This window comes from Solanum lycopersicum, chromosome 1 (assembly GCF_036512215.1).
Source record: "Solanum lycopersicum chromosome 1, SLM_r2.1".
NCBI lineage: Eukaryota > Viridiplantae > Streptophyta > Magnoliopsida > Solanales > Solanaceae > Solanum > Solanum lycopersicum.
The window spans coordinates 78,221,843-78,238,949 of NC_090800.1; the positions used below are offsets into that span (position 1 = coordinate 78,221,843).

Genomic DNA, 17,107 nt, shown 5'->3' on the forward strand with positions numbered 1-17,107 from the left:
TTTTGAATATCCAGTAACCAATGTGCAATGTAGGCTGTGTTGCAACACATTCCTGTATTGTGTATATTCTAGGGATTTCTATGTAACAGCCATAACGTGATTCTAACTATCAAAACTTAAGAAGATGAGGAGAAAGAAGTTATACTATTACTAAATAGCAGTTAGTAATAACAAAAGTGCATGGCAATATGAGATACAAAAATGAAAAGAAACAATAAAACATAGAAATTAACCAGTTTTGATATGTTGGCAACAGCCATGATTACAAGAAACCAACAAGTTCATTGGTTTTAAAAAGCCTAGAAATCCACACATCAGTAACTGAATGAAGATTTTACGGGAACACTAGAAACAGCAGCTAACATCCTCTCTACTCAAAATCAGAATCAGTATCATCAGAAGGTTCGATATCATCATCAGAAATTTCAATATCATCGTTATCCTCTTCAGTATCAGAGTCACTGATAACATATGTCGTCGTCTTCTTCGTTGCCCTCTGTGGTCTAGCTTTTGGAGCGACAACAACTTCACTAACTTCCTCATCTAGACTGCCCAAGGAAGGAATAAGAGGACTTACTTCTTCACTTTCATGTGAAGAAGTACTACTGCTACTTGTGTTCTTTCCCATAACAGCTCCACTTTTCTTGTTAAATGGAGATGCCCTCATTTTTCTCACTTTACGGTCAGGTGACACACCAGCATCCTCTGCAGGCTTCAGAACTTGAGTTATGAGTCTCTGACCAACACTCTGTGATTGATTATTAGCTGGTGCTTTCTTCCCAGGGGGTTTAGGTGCTGCTGCTGCTTTTGCAGCTGCTGGTTTCCTCCCACCTTTCTTTTTCCCTCCCACAGCTGCTGCTGGCTCAAACTCATCGTCATCAATTTCAATCGCATCCTCACCATCAGAAACATCTGGAGTGGATGGCAGAGCCTTCTTTTGTGCAGCAGCCCTTTTAGCAGGTGCTTTCGTCTGAGCTTTTGGCACTTCAGTCTCTGTGACTGCAGGGAAATGATCATTAGTTCTAAAAGACAAAATATAATCATGAAAATAGTCTACGTACCATAATATATTACAACACATTTCACTTACCTTCTGATCGATCTGGAGAAGAGTTGAGGTTGTAAGCTGCAAGTCTATCTTTCAACGCTAGCACTTCATCCTCTTCTTCTTCATCTTCAACAACTATAGGTTTTGCCTGCTGATAATAGGTATTGAAATTTAATGTATCAGCAGATGACTATGATAACAAAGAAAGGATATCCTTGTTGAAACAGAATGACTGAAGAAAATCTAAATCTGAATCCACACCTTTGCAGGACGACCTCTGCCTTTTGGCTTCACAACCTCAGAAACATTGGCTAGAGAAAAGATAAGAAAACCCAATTCAGTACATCAATAATCCATTGAGTACAGCAAAAGCCATGAAAATTAGATACTGACCTGTTTCCGCCGTAGAACCAAACGACACATCCATTGATTCAGCAGTAGACTCGGCCTTCTTATTAGTTTTTCGGGGTTTAGGCTTGGGTGCTGCTTTTCCAGCTGCATTCATCACCTTCTTCTTTAGCTTTTCTCTAGCTTCCTCAGTTTGGATATCAATTTTATCTTGTTCCTGAAGTATATAAGCAAAAGCGTTTATTTAAGATGAGTAAGGGAAGGCATACTAAAAAGTTGGAAAAAAGGTACTTTAAGTGGCATACATCAAGCTGTTTGTCAAGGACATCAAGATCTTTCATCCATAAATGCTTTGGAGTTGCATTTCTCATATCTTCAACTTCAGCATTCAGTTTATCCCTGTCAGCACACAGCTCTTGAACCTTCTCAAGAGTCAATGTTCCTATTGCCATCGACAGCAAGTAGTCATAATCACTTGCCCTAACTCCCCTACTTGACTCCTCTGGGCTCTCTTCACTATCATCTGCATCATCAGTAGAGTCTGCAACAACAGCTTCAACTGGCTTTTTCTTGGGGAAAGGAGTAAATCCTTTGTTCTTCAATTCAAGCAAGAGCTCAGCTCTCTTCCTGTTGTTCACAATGATTTCGCCTTTCACAACTCCAAGGATGAATTTCACCTTGTTCTCAATTCTCAGCAACTCCAATTCGAGAATCTCCAATAGAGCTTTCTGCATAAGTTACAAGCATACGATCAATGACCAGCATTCAGGAGGAAGAAATGTATTTCAGTTCGGTTATTTCATTGACTTGCCTTTCTTTTCTCATAATACTCGAGTCGTACATGGTAGAACTCTTCAAGAACTGCAATAGAAGAGTTTAAATGGTAAACAACAACATCTATTTTCCACTAATCTAATGTAATCGTGTGTGAAATTACGTACTCTCTTCTGGGGCATCATATTTCTTGATTTTCCCCTTGGAGTCGAAAAGGTGCATATTGCTGGTACTTATTGTAGTAGTCAGCTTAAATTTTTTCAGCAAACCCTCTTGCTGGGCCAATAGCAGATTGTCCTCAGACATGATCACTTCAAAACATACAGAGTTCTCATCACCATACGCTCTGACTTCCTGCAAGAAGAAGCTCCTTATTTCTTGTCTACATTGAAGTACTTCCCCAAAGAAAAATAATTAATCAGTGATAACACAATGGACATACCTTTATGAAAGAATCCTTGGCCTTGTCAGTTGAGACTGTCATGGATTCCAAAAACTGCTTATAGTCCTCTGTCCACCTCCGAACTGGCAACTCAGAAATCCTAAGAGTTGTTTCGCTGACCTCTTCTATAATACCAGTGACAGTGTAGGTTGCTCCAGTTTCTTTTGTTGCTGTTTTCTCTATTTTCCCTTTGAAACCTTTATACCATGGATCCATTGGCTCCATTAGCTCATCATTCAGTAAACGCCTTACATTTGCAACCAGGTCCCTTGGATTATAATTAGGGACATATGAACTCCAACCTGTTCCTATACCTTCACTTCCATTCACAAGTACCGTTGGAATTACTGGTACATACCTAAGTGAAAAGGAAGTCAACCATTCAGCTATTTGCAATCGTTTGATTTTTCTTCACTAGATATGAAGGTACTGTAGTTGTCTGTGACATTATTACTTACCAAGTAGGTTCAATAGACTGTCCATCTTCATTCAAGTAATCAAGGATGGTATCATCATCCTTAGGAAACAGAAATCTTGCAATTGGTGAAAGCCTAGTGTAAATGTACCTAGAACTTGCATGATCTTTGCCTCCCTGCAGTTGAAGGTTGTCGGTAGATGAGTAAGTGAAAAGAGATGGAATTGTGTGATATAAAAGTAAGATCCAAATAATTAAATTGTTTCTCACCATATTTCGAGTGCCAAACTGACCATTTGGTTGCAATAGATTTACATTATTGCTGCCAACATAGTCTTGTGCCATGCCAATGATGGTGCTGCTAAGACTCTGCTCACCATGATGATAAGCTGAGTGCTCAGAGACATAACCAGAAAATTGGGAAACTTTTGCTTCCTTAACAAAATTCCTCTTAAATGCACAGAACAGAATCTTCCTTTGACCCGGTTTCAAACCATCAAGCATTGAAGGAATAGACCTTTGAAGGTCAGCCATTGAAAACAGAATAAGCTCTTTGTTAACAAATTCGGTGTACGAGATGTACTTTTCTTTCTGGTCTAGATGGGTGCCAGGCTGCAGAGACAAGAAAAATGGAGATACAGAGTCAAATCGTGAAATTTTGGATGTTGCACAAACGATACTAGGATAAAAATGCAACTGTTTCCCACCTCAAATTGTCTAAGCCAATTCTTCCTTGCTTCTATCTTCTTCTTACTGAAAGCAAGTTCTATTGATTCCCCATCTTGGTTATCTGCCCAGACAAAATCTTTCCTGTGTTTCTGAAGATCTTGGAAGTACTCTTTTCCTTCTTTTGAAGTACTTGTTCCCAACCCCTATCAAGGCAAAGAGAACAATTAGCAAAAAGCCACATGATGGTTCCATGAAATGTTTGATAGACAAACCTTATAGTACTTGATAGACCAACCACTTGAAGTAGCACCCAAACTCCTTCTCCATGCCTCATACTCAGGCATGGTATAAAATGCCAGTATCCTCCCACTTTTGTGAGTAGCCTGCAAAACAACAATGTTCAGACTAACGTACTTACTGAAAGATCTTTTGGACCTGATTGATGTACTTAGTCTATTTAAAGAAAAGGTATAAATTTAACCTTCACAATTGGTGTGATAAACTCCACCAAGAAAGATGGAACTTTCAGCAAGGACGGCCAAAAAGTGTGGATGAAATTAATTAAGAGACCCTTGATATGTGAACCATCATGATCCTGCTCAAGTACAAAAATATAGTTCAATCAAGTGAATAGAACAACCACAAACCATTCAATATATGCAAATATTGCCGAAGAAAGGGGCACCTGATCAGTCATAATCATTAAATGACCATATCTGAGTGATTTGACACTGTCATATTCTTTGCCTGTCTGAAGTCCAAGAATCTTCTTGATAGATTCAATTTCTTTATTTTCTGAAACCTGTTTATGACTTGCTTCCCTTACATTTAGCAGCTTACCCCTCAAAGGGAACACACCATAGTGATCTCTCCCAACAACAGATATTCCAGCCATCTGTGAAAATCTCAGTTCCCTTAGAAACATATCAAAGGTGGTATTGAACATAATGAGGTTAAAGAAAGTAAAAAAGATAGCATACAGCTAGAGCCTTGGCTGAGTCTCCTTCAGTCAAAATCAATGTGCATTTATCAGAATTCCTCCCTCCTGCATCATTAGCATCTTCCAGCTTCTCCACCTTGACCTTATCAGATTTTTTTCCATCAGTCTTCTTAAGATCTTTGCTAAGTTTAAAGTCTGCCCAGGAGAGAAGAGAGTCGACAATGCCAATATTCTTCTCAACTGCGGTAATATCAGAATATTTATAATCAAAACCACATGCTTAATATAAAAAATAGCATAATTGGTCTTTGCAAGCATCAAAGGGACAATCTGTAGTTGAACTAAACATACCTTTCTTCAAAAAATCCGGTTGAAGTTCACATTTTGAACCGAAACTGCTCTGACGCAGGGTCAAGGTTTCTTTAGTTTGTGAATCAAATGCAGGATTGTCAATGAGAGCATTAACAAACATCCATAAATGGTTCTTCACTGCGTGGGCTTTGATGTTAGCATTTTTGTTCTTCCTATTCACTACACCCATTATATGGTTTGCTATTTGGTTAGCCACATAATCAACGTGAGTTCCACCCTTAATAGTCGCAATGCTGTTCACAAAACTGACCTGTCCAAATCATCATGCTAGACCATGTTAGTTTAAGAGCTAAATATTTCATAGATTACCACAATAGTTGTCTCAAACAGCTTGTCATCAGTACCTGTTGAAATTGTCCTTCACTCAAACTCACACATATCTCCCACCTTAATACTCCATTTGCGTCATTAACTTTCAGGAACTCCCTGCAACATTAGTGAAGTTAGCATACATTTCAAAGTAAAAAACTTGAGAAAGAAGAAGAGATTGTAGAATATAGAAATTTTTGACAATATACCTTTTCGCATCATGAGAATCCAAAAAAAGCTTGCAATACTCTTCAAATGATTTGACGGGAATACGCTGTTCATTGAGTTTCACCTTCACAGTCTTTCCAAGGCATCCACCCAAATCAATTACTCTCTTTCTCATTAGTGCAACTACATCTGCTTCGAGCTCTTCCATGTTAAACTTTGCCAGGTCTGGCTTAAATGAAACTCTTGTCCAATTCTCACTTGCTTTGCATTTAGTTATAATTGGTTCACCCTTCTTTCCCATGTTGTTAGAGAAAACCTTCATTAACAGAACACAAAATTCAATTGCTTAGTAACAGCACTCAACCAACAATCAGCTACAAGAAATAGGATTTCCCTTGAAGGTATTGGCAACTATCAGAAAGATCCCTTAATTTAGTGCATCCTCATTGGCAAAGATTAAAACAAAAGCTTAGTAGAAAATCCCAAATCCCCATCACCTAACTAAGAAGATCTTCAGCCAGCTCTGGGGTTACAAATACAGATGTAAATTATATCATCCTTCTCTAATATTCGTCAGTACTTATATAAGAGCTCTGTCATAAAAATATGCAGACAGCACACTGCTTCTAATAATGTGTTTCACGATTCAGAAACTAAAATCTCACACTCAAGTACAGATGTAAATTCTATCATCCAAATCTAGTATTCATCAGTACCTATTTAAGATCTCCATCATAAAAATATGCACACAGCACACTGCTTCTATTTATGTGTTTCCGCATCAGAAACTAAAATCTCATAATAAAGATTAAAGATTTACCACAGTATCCTTCAACAGTTTTCCACAATATTACGAAATAAATACACCATTACAATACTACTGAAAAGAAATCGTAATAAAAAAGGGTGAGAAATACCTGCTTATACTTCTTCTGCCGCTTTCCATCAGCAGTTTCAATGACAAATTCAGTAGAAAAGATATTCGTAAGCTTAGCACCATATCCATTTCTTCCACCAGTGGTTTTCTTCTCAGCATCATCATAGTTACTACTGGTCAACAAATGCCCAAAAATCAATTCTGGCACATACACACCCTCCTCCTGATGGATCTCGACAGGAATACCATCACCGTTGTTGTATACACTAACTAAATTTTGTCGCGGATCTATAACCACTTCCAACGCGTCCATTTTCGGATCTCTCTGTTTGTTATCAGCTGCATTAACTAAGATCTCATCAAAAATCTTATACAGCCCAGGCACATAAGTTACAGGGCGATGAACCATCCTGTCATCCTCCCATACCCAAAGAGCTTGAGTGTGTTTTTCAACAGATCCGATGTACGTATCGGGACGGAGAAGGATGTGTTCAAGCTGGGTCTTCTTCTGGTAGGTTTGTTCAATCGTTTTTCCGTTTGCATTTGTAATATTGGCGTTGCTACTAGATTGTAACGGCAGTTTTTTGGTTGCCATTTTTTCCGGCGGTGGCGGAGGAGGAAGAAGAGAGACACAGAGATGGTGTCTTTTGGAGAAATTTGGGGAAATGAGGAAAATGTTGTGAGTAGAAGTTAGGGTTTATGGTACAAAAAATAGGCGCTTTAACGGTAAAGTTAAAAGGAGATTTGAAATTTGAAATTTGAATTCTGAATTGGAGGGCTGAGATGCATTTTCTATATCTGACGGTCGTGGACTGTTTGATCAGGTATAATTATTAATATAATAATTTTTATTTTTATTTTTATTGAAAGTGAGGAGCCATTTTGTTTCAAGAATTGACAAAACAAAAACTACTACTTTCTAATTAACATCGTTTTGAATTTAGAAATTTAAATATGATTATTTTTTAGGGAAAATTACGTGGGATGGCAAACATCCCTATATAATTAGTTAATAAGGGTATAGTTTAATTTATTTACGGTCAGTAAATAAATACAATTTCATTTTTTTGTCATAATTAATGGAACCCACTATCTATTTGTATACATAATAAAAATAGTCATCCAAAGATCTTTATATAATTTTATTCAAAATCAAATTTATCTCTCCTATTTTCATTTCATATACTTTCCTAAAATTACTCTTCCCTTCTGATTTGAATTTCCATTGGAAAAATTTTGACCTTCTCCTCCCTCCGATGTTCTTCCACTTTTCGTAGGTAGTGCCGAATTCATGGCTTTCAATATTTTTTTCTTGATTCCTTCTACAACAATTGTATATATAGTATGATTGTTAGTTTTTTCATTTTTAAAAAAAAATCTTTATTACTTATTAATTTACAAGTCTTTCAAAATCAGAATAGATGATTTCTGTCCATGTATGAGGATTACGAGAGGTATGTCATTGCATGTCAATGTTGTTGATAATCCACCTTCGTTTCAATTGGGTTAACTTATGATTCTGGGTTAATGGCAAAACAGAAACAAGTTTAAGTTGAACCATCTATTGAAGAATTGAGATTCATGAAAAAAAAATGACCCAATGGCAATTCATAAAGTTATTCAATTGAATCTGCCTCATCAGAATTGGACAAATTATGAAGAATATCGCGAATATCAAGTAGTGTAATTTATATATAAGTTACAAAGTTATGTATATAGTGGTTTGTATATTAAGTTAATATATACAAAGTATTATGACACAGTTCTTAATTGTATATTCTATTAGTTGTATACCAATTACTAAAGTTAAGTATATAGTGGGTGTATATTAAGGTAACATATACAAATCTTATGAGGCAATAGCTATTTTGTATACAATTATTTAATTTTGTATAAAGAAATTTGTAAATCACTCTTTAATATTATAATACATTATACAAATTCGTCGATATATACAAAAAATTATGAACATAATAAAATATTGTATATATAAACGTTACACCCTCAAATATAGAAACATATTTCAAGCCTATTATATATACAATTAACAAATGAATATTATATACAATCAGTTTAATCATTAATACTTTTTTTTTAAAAAAAAAACAAAAACATGAAATCACAGATGCACATATATAACTATAATATATATATACCAAAATTATTGTACATTATACAAATTTCTAGAGTTATACAAAAAGAAAAAATAGGAACATAATAAAATATTCTATACAAAAAGATTATCCAAAAAAATTAAAAGAACATATGATGGTCATATACAGTTTAAAACACAAAATCAATTACACACAAATATTATATAAAATTATATACAATTTCACAAATATTACAATATAGTCAATTTATATATAAATATATCTCTCTGTGTGTTTCACAGATTTATCTAAAAAAAATTAGAAAAATATTTAATTTTGAACTGTTATTGTCTTTCTATAGCTTTAGAATTCTTTTTTTGAGGAAATATTTGATTTTGAATGTTTTGCTTAAATCATGGGATTAATTAAATTTATTGTTAGCATCTTTTGTGCTACTGTTACCATTAATTGAAAAATAATTTTTTTTGTATAAATTTAATTTAAAAAAAACGTTTTATACAAATTTAGAGTCACCTAACAAACTAAACTATACCCATAAAATGTAATTATGTAAACTATACCCATGAAATGTAATTTCATAACATCCGTTTGCCATATATGAAATTTTCCCTTTTTTTATTATAAATTTTTAATATATTTTTAATTGTTAATTACTGTGTCTTGTATTACTTTTTTACGTAGTTCACAAATATATAAATTTCAGTCTAAAAAATTTAAAGATTACATTAGAAAATTCTCAGTCAAACATAAATTATTTAACTCTCGAAAAACGAAATATATCTTTATGAATTGAGACAGAGGGAATAGTTTTCTTTTTTTGTGTGTGAGTTCCATTTCTTTTTTGGAAGGTTCTAAAATAGAATTTGGAAATTTTCAAAAGAAATTTACGTACTTTTTCGCAAAATGTCTTTTTATATATATATTCTTATTCAGTACGAAGTCGCTTTTATCCAGGATTATAAATCTCAAATTTGTCTATGAAGAGCGAATTTCGTATTCTCTACCCCTAAAATTAGCCAAATTAAATTATATTTTTATAGATTTCTTGACTTTTCGGAGTTTAATTTATACTAATTAAATACACGCTTTCTAAACCATAAGATAAGTAGGCCTCTCTAGACTATACAAGTGCGCATTGAGCCCTTGCTAAGGTTTTAGTTACTTAGGAACTTCAAAGCTAATGAAAATGCTTTTATAGTACTTAATTATTTTATATAGCGATGATTTAGCGTTTACTGAGTTTTTATTAAGTCACACACTCACTTAAAAATGTGTTTACTTTTGCACTTTATAATGATTTAAACTCTAGTTTATGAAGAACTATTGTTGTAACATCTTGATGACTCAGTGAAGTTATAATATTGACTAATGGCATCGCTCAACATACATGAGAAGATGTCTTAATAGGCTTAAGTCATTTGCGATCCCTTGAAGTTGTCCACATAAATCACTTATACACGTCAACTAGGACTAGTACTTATTGAACACTTCTTTTGCCATATCGGGTGCACGTATCTGATCTTTTGGTGCTGGTTGTTCTGTTGCTTCTGACTGGGACAAGCCTGTCGATGATTGTGTCTAAGAAACTGAAATATGCTCGTCTCCATGGCTTTCGAACTAGCAGGATATAATAAGGAACAAGAATACCCGTAATAAATCCCAATCCAACACTAACATAAAACCATTTATCAGGAAATTCATCACTGTTGTCATTCTCTAGTACTGTTCTATTGTCCGAATTTCCATTTTGACATTGTACTACAAGTGGAGCGCCACAAAGATGGGGATTCCCCTCAAACGCGGACACTGTAAAAGTTGTCATCTGCCCCTTATAAGGAACCATACCGGATAAGTTGTTGTTTGAGAAGTTAATATAGCTCAAGAATGACATTGATCCCATGCTTGATGGGATGACACCAGACAGGATGTTACTCGAGAGATCAAGTGATGCTAACTGATGTAAGCTTGATATGTTTTCTGGTATTTGTCCACTGATTTGGTTTCCAGACAAGTTCAGAACTATGAGGCCATGCAAGTTTGTCAATTCCACAGGAAATGCTCCGTTGAGGTTGTTTCTCGACAAGTCTATTGAGGTAAGAAGTGATAGAGTCTTGGTGTACTTTTGGAACTGGTTTTTCAAATTCACTACCAAGCTTTCGTCACTCTGTACTTTCCATATAACAGATATTCATTCACTTTTTTCTCTTGTACAATGGCGTTCAGGTCTCCAATGCTTGTTGGAATGGCGCCAGTTAAGTTGTTTTCTGCAAGATCAAGCACCTGCAATGAACTCAGTTTCGACATTCCTAAAGGAAGTTCTCCGGAAAATGAATTTGACCTTAAGCTGAGGATTCTAAGATTTTGAAAACCATCAGATATCCACGAGGGGAACTTTCCGGATAGTTTGTTGTTGCCTAGATCAAGTGTCTCCAAACTAGATAAATTTTTCAAAGAAATTGGAACCCCTCCAGAGAATTTGTTGTCATTTAAGTGCAATGACTGAAGCTGAATCAATTGGCCCAAAGAACTCGGAAATGAGCCAGATAGAGTATTGTTCCCAAGGTCTAAAGCTTTCAAGTAGGAACACTCCCCTATGCTCGAAGGGATACTTCCTGTTAGCTTATTGTTTGAAAGATCAATGACTTGAACAAGAGTCATTTTTCCTATAATAGCTGGTATTTCACCCGAAATATCATTACTCGAAAGAGACAGAAATACCAAGTCTGGCATGACTTTGGAAATGTTCTGAGGGATGAGACCTTGGAACATATTGTTTGAAAGATCAAGCAATTCAATTGAGACACTGGTTAATGGAATGGTTCCGTTAAATAGGTTTGAACTCAGATCAATATCTGCTAAGGAGAATACTGGTAATGGATTTGGTAGAGTACCACTTAACTGATTAAAAGAGAATTCAGCAGTGATAAATTAGAAATTTCCCAAAACCAGCCTGGAATGGAATCTGAAATACTCGCGTTTGAAATGTCTAGGAACTTGAGCTCTTTCTGAGACTTGAGCCAATTAGGAAAAGAAGGACCTAAATGGCAAGACCCCATGTCAAGATTTCGAATCTGAAACGGAGGAATCCAGTTGGGATTAACATTCAACGTCAAGGAGTTGGATGAAAGGTCAAGAATCTTTACTTTGCGCAGGTTCTTAAAATGAACTTCTGATAGAGTACCTGTGAGGAAATTAGAAGAAAGATCAAGAACAGACAATTCAGAAAGCTTTCCAAAACTCTCCGGTAGAGTACCATTTAGCTGGTTTCCTGAAAGTCTCAAGTTGGTCAAGTTTTGAAGCTTTCCGAAAGAAGCTGGTATAGGGCCTTCAAAAAAGTTGGAAGCTAATCCAAGTTGTTGAAGATTTTTCAACTGACCCAACCATCCTGGTATTTTACCAACAAGACCGTTGCTGCTCAGCTTTAAGTACATCAAACTAGGCAAAGGTTTCTTCGAATCACATTTCTCCATTCCTTGGAGTTGTTCAGGTAGACCTCCTGTCAAGTTGTTTCCTGTTAAATCAAAGTTGATTAAATTGCATAGTCCTCCAATAGTTGCCGGTATTCCACCTTCAATATTGTTTAAAAAGAGATCGAAGTGAGTCAGATAAGTCATATTCCCAATTGATCTAGGCAACTTTCCATGTAGTTTGTTTGAACCTAAATCGAGAACTTCTATCTGTTTCCAGCTTCCTCTAAATAGCTCAAGGCAATTAGCACTAAGGTTCTTGTTTAGCGCAAGGTTCAAGTATCTTAACCTTGGAATCTCACTGATGCCAAGTGGAATTCTGCCTCTAAAACCAGAGTTGCTTAAGTCTATATATTCAAGACTGCTGATATTTACAAGCCAACTCGGGAATGTTGAGTTGAAACTATTGAAACTAAGATCAATAACAGCTAATGAAGTGAAATTGACAGGAGTAAGATATGAAATCGAACCAGATAAGCCACAAGATGAAAGATGCAATTCTTTCAGATGTGGAAGCTGGTTTAGCATTTCCAACCAACTCAATCCTACCATAGAGAGATCTACTTGATTCATCCCAATATATTTTGAAGAAACAAGAGCAGTTACCCAGTGAAAACTTTCAACAGTCAATGCTGAGAACTCTGAAGAAACATCAAGATACTGCAAGTTAGTAAGGTTTCCCAAAGTAGGAGGTAATGTACCGAAAAAACCAGCTCTTGAAAGATTCAGATATTCCAAATTCTTCAAAGAACCAACAAATCTTGGAATTGGGATTCCACCAAATGTGTTTAGACTCAAATCCAAGTATCTTAAAGATTGGATTTTTACCAAAGAAGGCCTAATCTCCCCACTCAAGTTCCAAAATCCATACCTGGTAACATCAGCAGAATCGACAGGAAATGGATTGTGAAGGTCTATTTTGATAACAGAACCAGTAGCATTACTACAACCTATTCCTCTCCACTTACAACAGTCTCTTCCTTTCCACGACGAAAGCCGGTTCTCTGGATCATTCAGGCCATTCTTGAAATCAAGCAGTACTTCAAGATCACTAGCTGAACAACTTGTAGCAACATTTTGTCCTTTACAAGCAAATTCTACGGTCATCGAATGCAAAATGACAACAAAAAGAATACACACTTGGAGCCTCTCCATCAAGTCCAAATCTTTGGAAGTAGAATAAGCACAACACCTTATTCTTCAAGAAGGGATTATAAGTTGGTTGAAAATAAATGATGTATTAGCAATTAGTACCTTACTATTATCAAAATGGTTGTCACTTTCCATCATTTGTTGAATAAAGTACAAATAAAGGGATAAGCAAAGTCAACTGGTCTCTATTATTATAAGTACAAGATTTTGTTCATTATATTATCAAGTTTTCAGAAGTCAGCAACATAACAATAAACAAAAACAGAAAATATAAAGGGAGAAGGTGTAGTGAACTTTCCAAGTTGATCATAACAGATAAATTCTGAATTGTTTAGTGTTGAACATGTGTTTTTTATGTAAAAATTTCAATCTTTATACATAAAAATCCATTCTGCAATTTCTTGGATCCTGGTAAAATGATTCTCCAAATTTGCAAAAGCATACAACAATGTAATTAGGGTTTGGAGAGGTTAGTTTGTTTTTAGATATTATCCCTACCTTGTTGTCCCTATACCTTGCAAGTTAGAGACATTGTTTCAGATAAAATTTTGTTCAATTAAATAACAAGATTGAAAAAAAAAAGACAAAATACTAATTCTGGATAGGATAAAGCATTTTGAAAAAGAATAAGTGATCATAATAAAATAATACGATAATGCCAGTATAAGGAGCAATAAACACTAACAAAAATCTAAGAAATAAGAAAATACAAGAGTAATAATATGACTACTAGTATGGAGGGATAAGTGTGGCAACACTGCACTACCTATTAACATTCTATCTAGGAGGTGTCAAATGGACATATTAGGTTGAAATGAACCAAAAGTATTTACATACTACAATTCCAAGTTCGTTACAAAACTTAAGTACTTTATTAATTGTATCTAATCGAATAACGACTTATTGATATTGTGTCTCTGAACGCGCCCCACAAGCACCCATGACTCAACCTTTCTTTTGCTCTTCCTTCAATTTGCCTCCACGAACACGCCACTTAAAAACTAAGAGTGCTCAGCTTTGCAAGGTAGTCCTTGTTGATTCACATGAAGTTTCATATACCACATGCTCCTATCAATCATTAGGATTATTAATTATTAATTAATAAAGATTGTGAGTATTGAAAAGAAGCTCCGAATATGGAGAAATACTTCACTAAATATATTATAATAACTTAGGAACCCCTTTTCATTATTAAAAATATTATAATTTTTTATAAAAGGTGATTTAACGCCAAGGGCAGAATACCTAACAAAGAAATTTAGACAATTACTTTTTTATGAGCCAATAGCTAGTGCATTCAGAGCCTTGGGGCAGAGCTCTATTGGAGTAATATGAGAGAATGTGATCCAATTATCTTTTCCAACAGGGTGATCATAGTGAGATATAGTGATAAAATTGAGTTTCAAATAAAAATGTAGCAAGCAGGGAAGACAAACGTTATGAAATGGGAATCTACATTAACTTAATTAGTTGTGGGTGGACGAGAACTTAGTAATTGCTTATATTTGCATTTATTATGGAAAATCATTTTTCTACATTTAATAACTTTGTTTCTTTCTAACACATAATTTTCGATCAATTTATTCAACATTTTCTATTTTAGAGGAATTAGATATACAATATCCTACCTCGTTTATCTAAAAATCTTGGTTCTCACTATTGGGTAAAATATATCTCATTCAATCTCTTTGATACTTTCTGATCATGTTCATGAATTAACGAAAAATGTGTAAAAGCTTTATTTGTTTTCGTCATTATATAAGTTTCTTCCTAGAATAAGATACTTCGATCAAAATAGCATTTAGAGAAATGTTCTAACATAGAGTAAGCAATTCATTGCTAGCAGTTAAAAGATGAACGCCTAATTTCAATATCACAGAGCTCTATCAATGGAAGTCAGTTGAACATCGTGATTAAAGAGTGGGTAAATGGATTATGACACGTCTCGCCAGTGGAAAGTAACAATGTTAGTCTCCCCCTTTCCCCCCCTTATACGGGCCACCACTTTTCTGAAAGGCGAAAAAGTGGGAGAACTCATCTCAACTACATGATGAATATGTTTTAAAATTATCTGCATGTCGAGCTTGTGTTAATTTGTTTCTCGCTTGTTCAAGAAGATTCAACTCTACATAACGTCATAGTTTACCTTCATGTCCGAAGATAAAGGGAAAAAAAAGAGATATCGTGACCAAAGTAATGTAATGGACATAAATTAACTCGAAAATAATGCTCAACACGAGCAAGAGTGGAAGAGAAAGCGAAAGTGGAAAAAGGGTGTGAAATAGTCACAATCATTAATGAAAAATACCATGATATTTAGGATATACAACAAAACAAAGCATCAATCACATCAAAAGCTAAAGATTAGGTGGATTTATCACTTTCTTTAGAATTACTAATCCTCAAGCATAGCCATGTAATTTCCAGATTATCAATGTTCAATCAAGAATCAACCATTTGGATAAACCTATAAATCCCCACCACCACAAAAAATCTCAAGATCTCCTCTTCCCACACAAGAAAAAAGCAAAAAAGAGAAAATCTTTGTATTACCAGAATCACCATGACTGCTTCCACTTCAGCTTTCTTCTCATCATCAGTTCTCAACATACCCAATTCCAAGAACCAATCCCTCATCATCCCATCTCACAAAAACATCTTAAATCCTAACCCTTTTCCCCAAATCAAGATTCATAAATCAAGAAACCCACAAAAGCCAAATGGGTATTTCATTTCTAAGTCTGTTATTGTCGATAACCCCTCTACTGTTTCTTCTACATCTTCGTTGAGTGTAGATGCGGGAGTTGATGAAAAAGATGCTGCGGCAATGGGGAAAGTTGGGTCTAAGGTTAGGGTTACGGTTCCGTTGAAAGTGTATCATGTTCCGAAGGTTCCGGAGTTGGATTTGGATGGGAGGACTGGGACGGTGAAACAGTATGTGGCTGTTCATAAAGGGAAACAAATATCAGCTAATTTGCCTTACAAGGTGGAGTTTGTGGTAGATGATTTGGAAGGACGAAGTACTCCGGTTAAGTTCTCTGCCCACCTTAAGGAAGATGAGTTTGAGTTTCTTGATTGATTCATTTTAGTTTTGATCACAATTTAATTGCTTTTTTAATGAACTATGTGTACTTCTGAATATATGAAAATAATCATGTGTACAAGTATTGTTTTGTGTATCATGCTGTAGAATTCATTTTGAAATAAAAAAAAATGCTTACTTTAGTTCATTTCTTTGTGTTTCCATTGATCCGTTGTTACCGATATTGAATCTCGGACACTGGTGATAAACTTGTGGTAGTCTAAATTAATACCTAAAGATTCAGAGAACTGAAGAATCAGTTGTTTCGCTTAGAAGGTTTTAACTGTCTACTCTTGCTTGGATGTTTCTGTCGAGTCCTTTTATCTATTTTCATATGTAGCTACTCTACTGTTGTAGCAACCAGAAATAAATGTGAATTAACTTTTCTTCAACTTGTCGTTGAATCTCCAGATTTATTCTTTAGCTTGTTTATGGTTGGATATATATTCTTTTAAGTAGAGAAACTTACGCTCATAGTCTTTAGGAAGACTTGAGATTGGTGAGAGTTCCAAACTTGTTGGCGTAAATGTTGGTTTTCTCCCATGTGGGTAGCTTGATTTACTAGGCATGGTGTAATAATGTAAAAAGAGGAAAACATTAACTGTTAATGAGCTTCCATAGCAAATTGAAATGCTGCATTTCAGCGTCCTTTTGCTATCTATGGTTTGTTGTGTTACCCTGTGCTGAATGAATTTGACACTCTGAGCTATTTGCCTTAGCTGAGGAATATTTCCTCTATTGAGGAGTGTATGCACTTGCATTTTCGTATTAGGCAATTGTAAAAGAAGAAGATATGTTATAATTAGAAGCAGAAAATAAAAACATAAAGATAAAGATTAGAATTACATATGATATACTAATCAAGAAGACTTTGTGACATAAGACATTACTATGAAATATAACAGATTCTATTGTTAAGGCAAATAGAAT

General features: G+C 35.0%; 2 protein-coding genes and 1 pseudogene across 3 annotated transcripts; 1 reads left to right on the forward strand and 2 right to left on the reverse strand.

The window, feature by feature from the left end:
• Nucleotides 1–222: 222 nt before the first annotated feature.
• Nucleotides 223–7,096, reverse strand: LOC101250733 (DNA topoisomerase 2). 2 transcript variants are annotated; one of them, XM_004229596.5, is made up of 19 exons: nt 6,403–7,096; nt 5,527–5,801; nt 5,353–5,434; nt 4,988–5,258; nt 4,677–4,876; nt 4,382–4,591; nt 4,178–4,291; nt 3,969–4,079; nt 3,735–3,899; nt 3,298–3,639; nt 3,071–3,204; nt 2,613–2,970; nt 2,338–2,524; nt 2,208–2,257; nt 1,702–2,124; nt 1,442–1,613; nt 1,310–1,359; nt 1,091–1,196; nt 223–999 (listed from the first exon to the last, which is right to left on the reverse strand). In XM_004229596.5, the coding sequence occupies exons 1-19, from the start codon at nt 6,955–6,957 to the stop codon at nt 371–373; spliced, it is 4,434 nt and encodes a 1,477-aa protein (XP_004229644.1). In that variant the 5' UTR covers nt 6,958–7,096; the 3' UTR covers nt 223–370. The 2 variants fall into 2 exon arrangements, with proteins under 2 accessions (XP_004229644.1, XP_010324649.1); XM_010326347.4 differs by having other exon boundaries at nt 1,091–1,199.
• A 2,684-nt stretch (nt 7,097–9,780) lies between these two features.
• On the reverse strand, nt 9,781–13,772 carry LOC101266078 (receptor-like protein EIX2; annotated as a pseudogene).
• LOC101251324 (ferredoxin-thioredoxin reductase, variable chain) lies at nt 13,058–16,325 on the forward strand. The gene has a single exon (XM_004229598.5). The coding sequence runs from the start codon at nt 15,659–15,661 to the stop codon at nt 16,172–16,174; it is 516 nt and encodes a 171-aa protein (XP_004229646.1). The 5' UTR covers nt 13,058–15,658; the 3' UTR covers nt 16,175–16,325.
• Nucleotides 16,326–17,107: the final 782 nt, after the last annotated feature.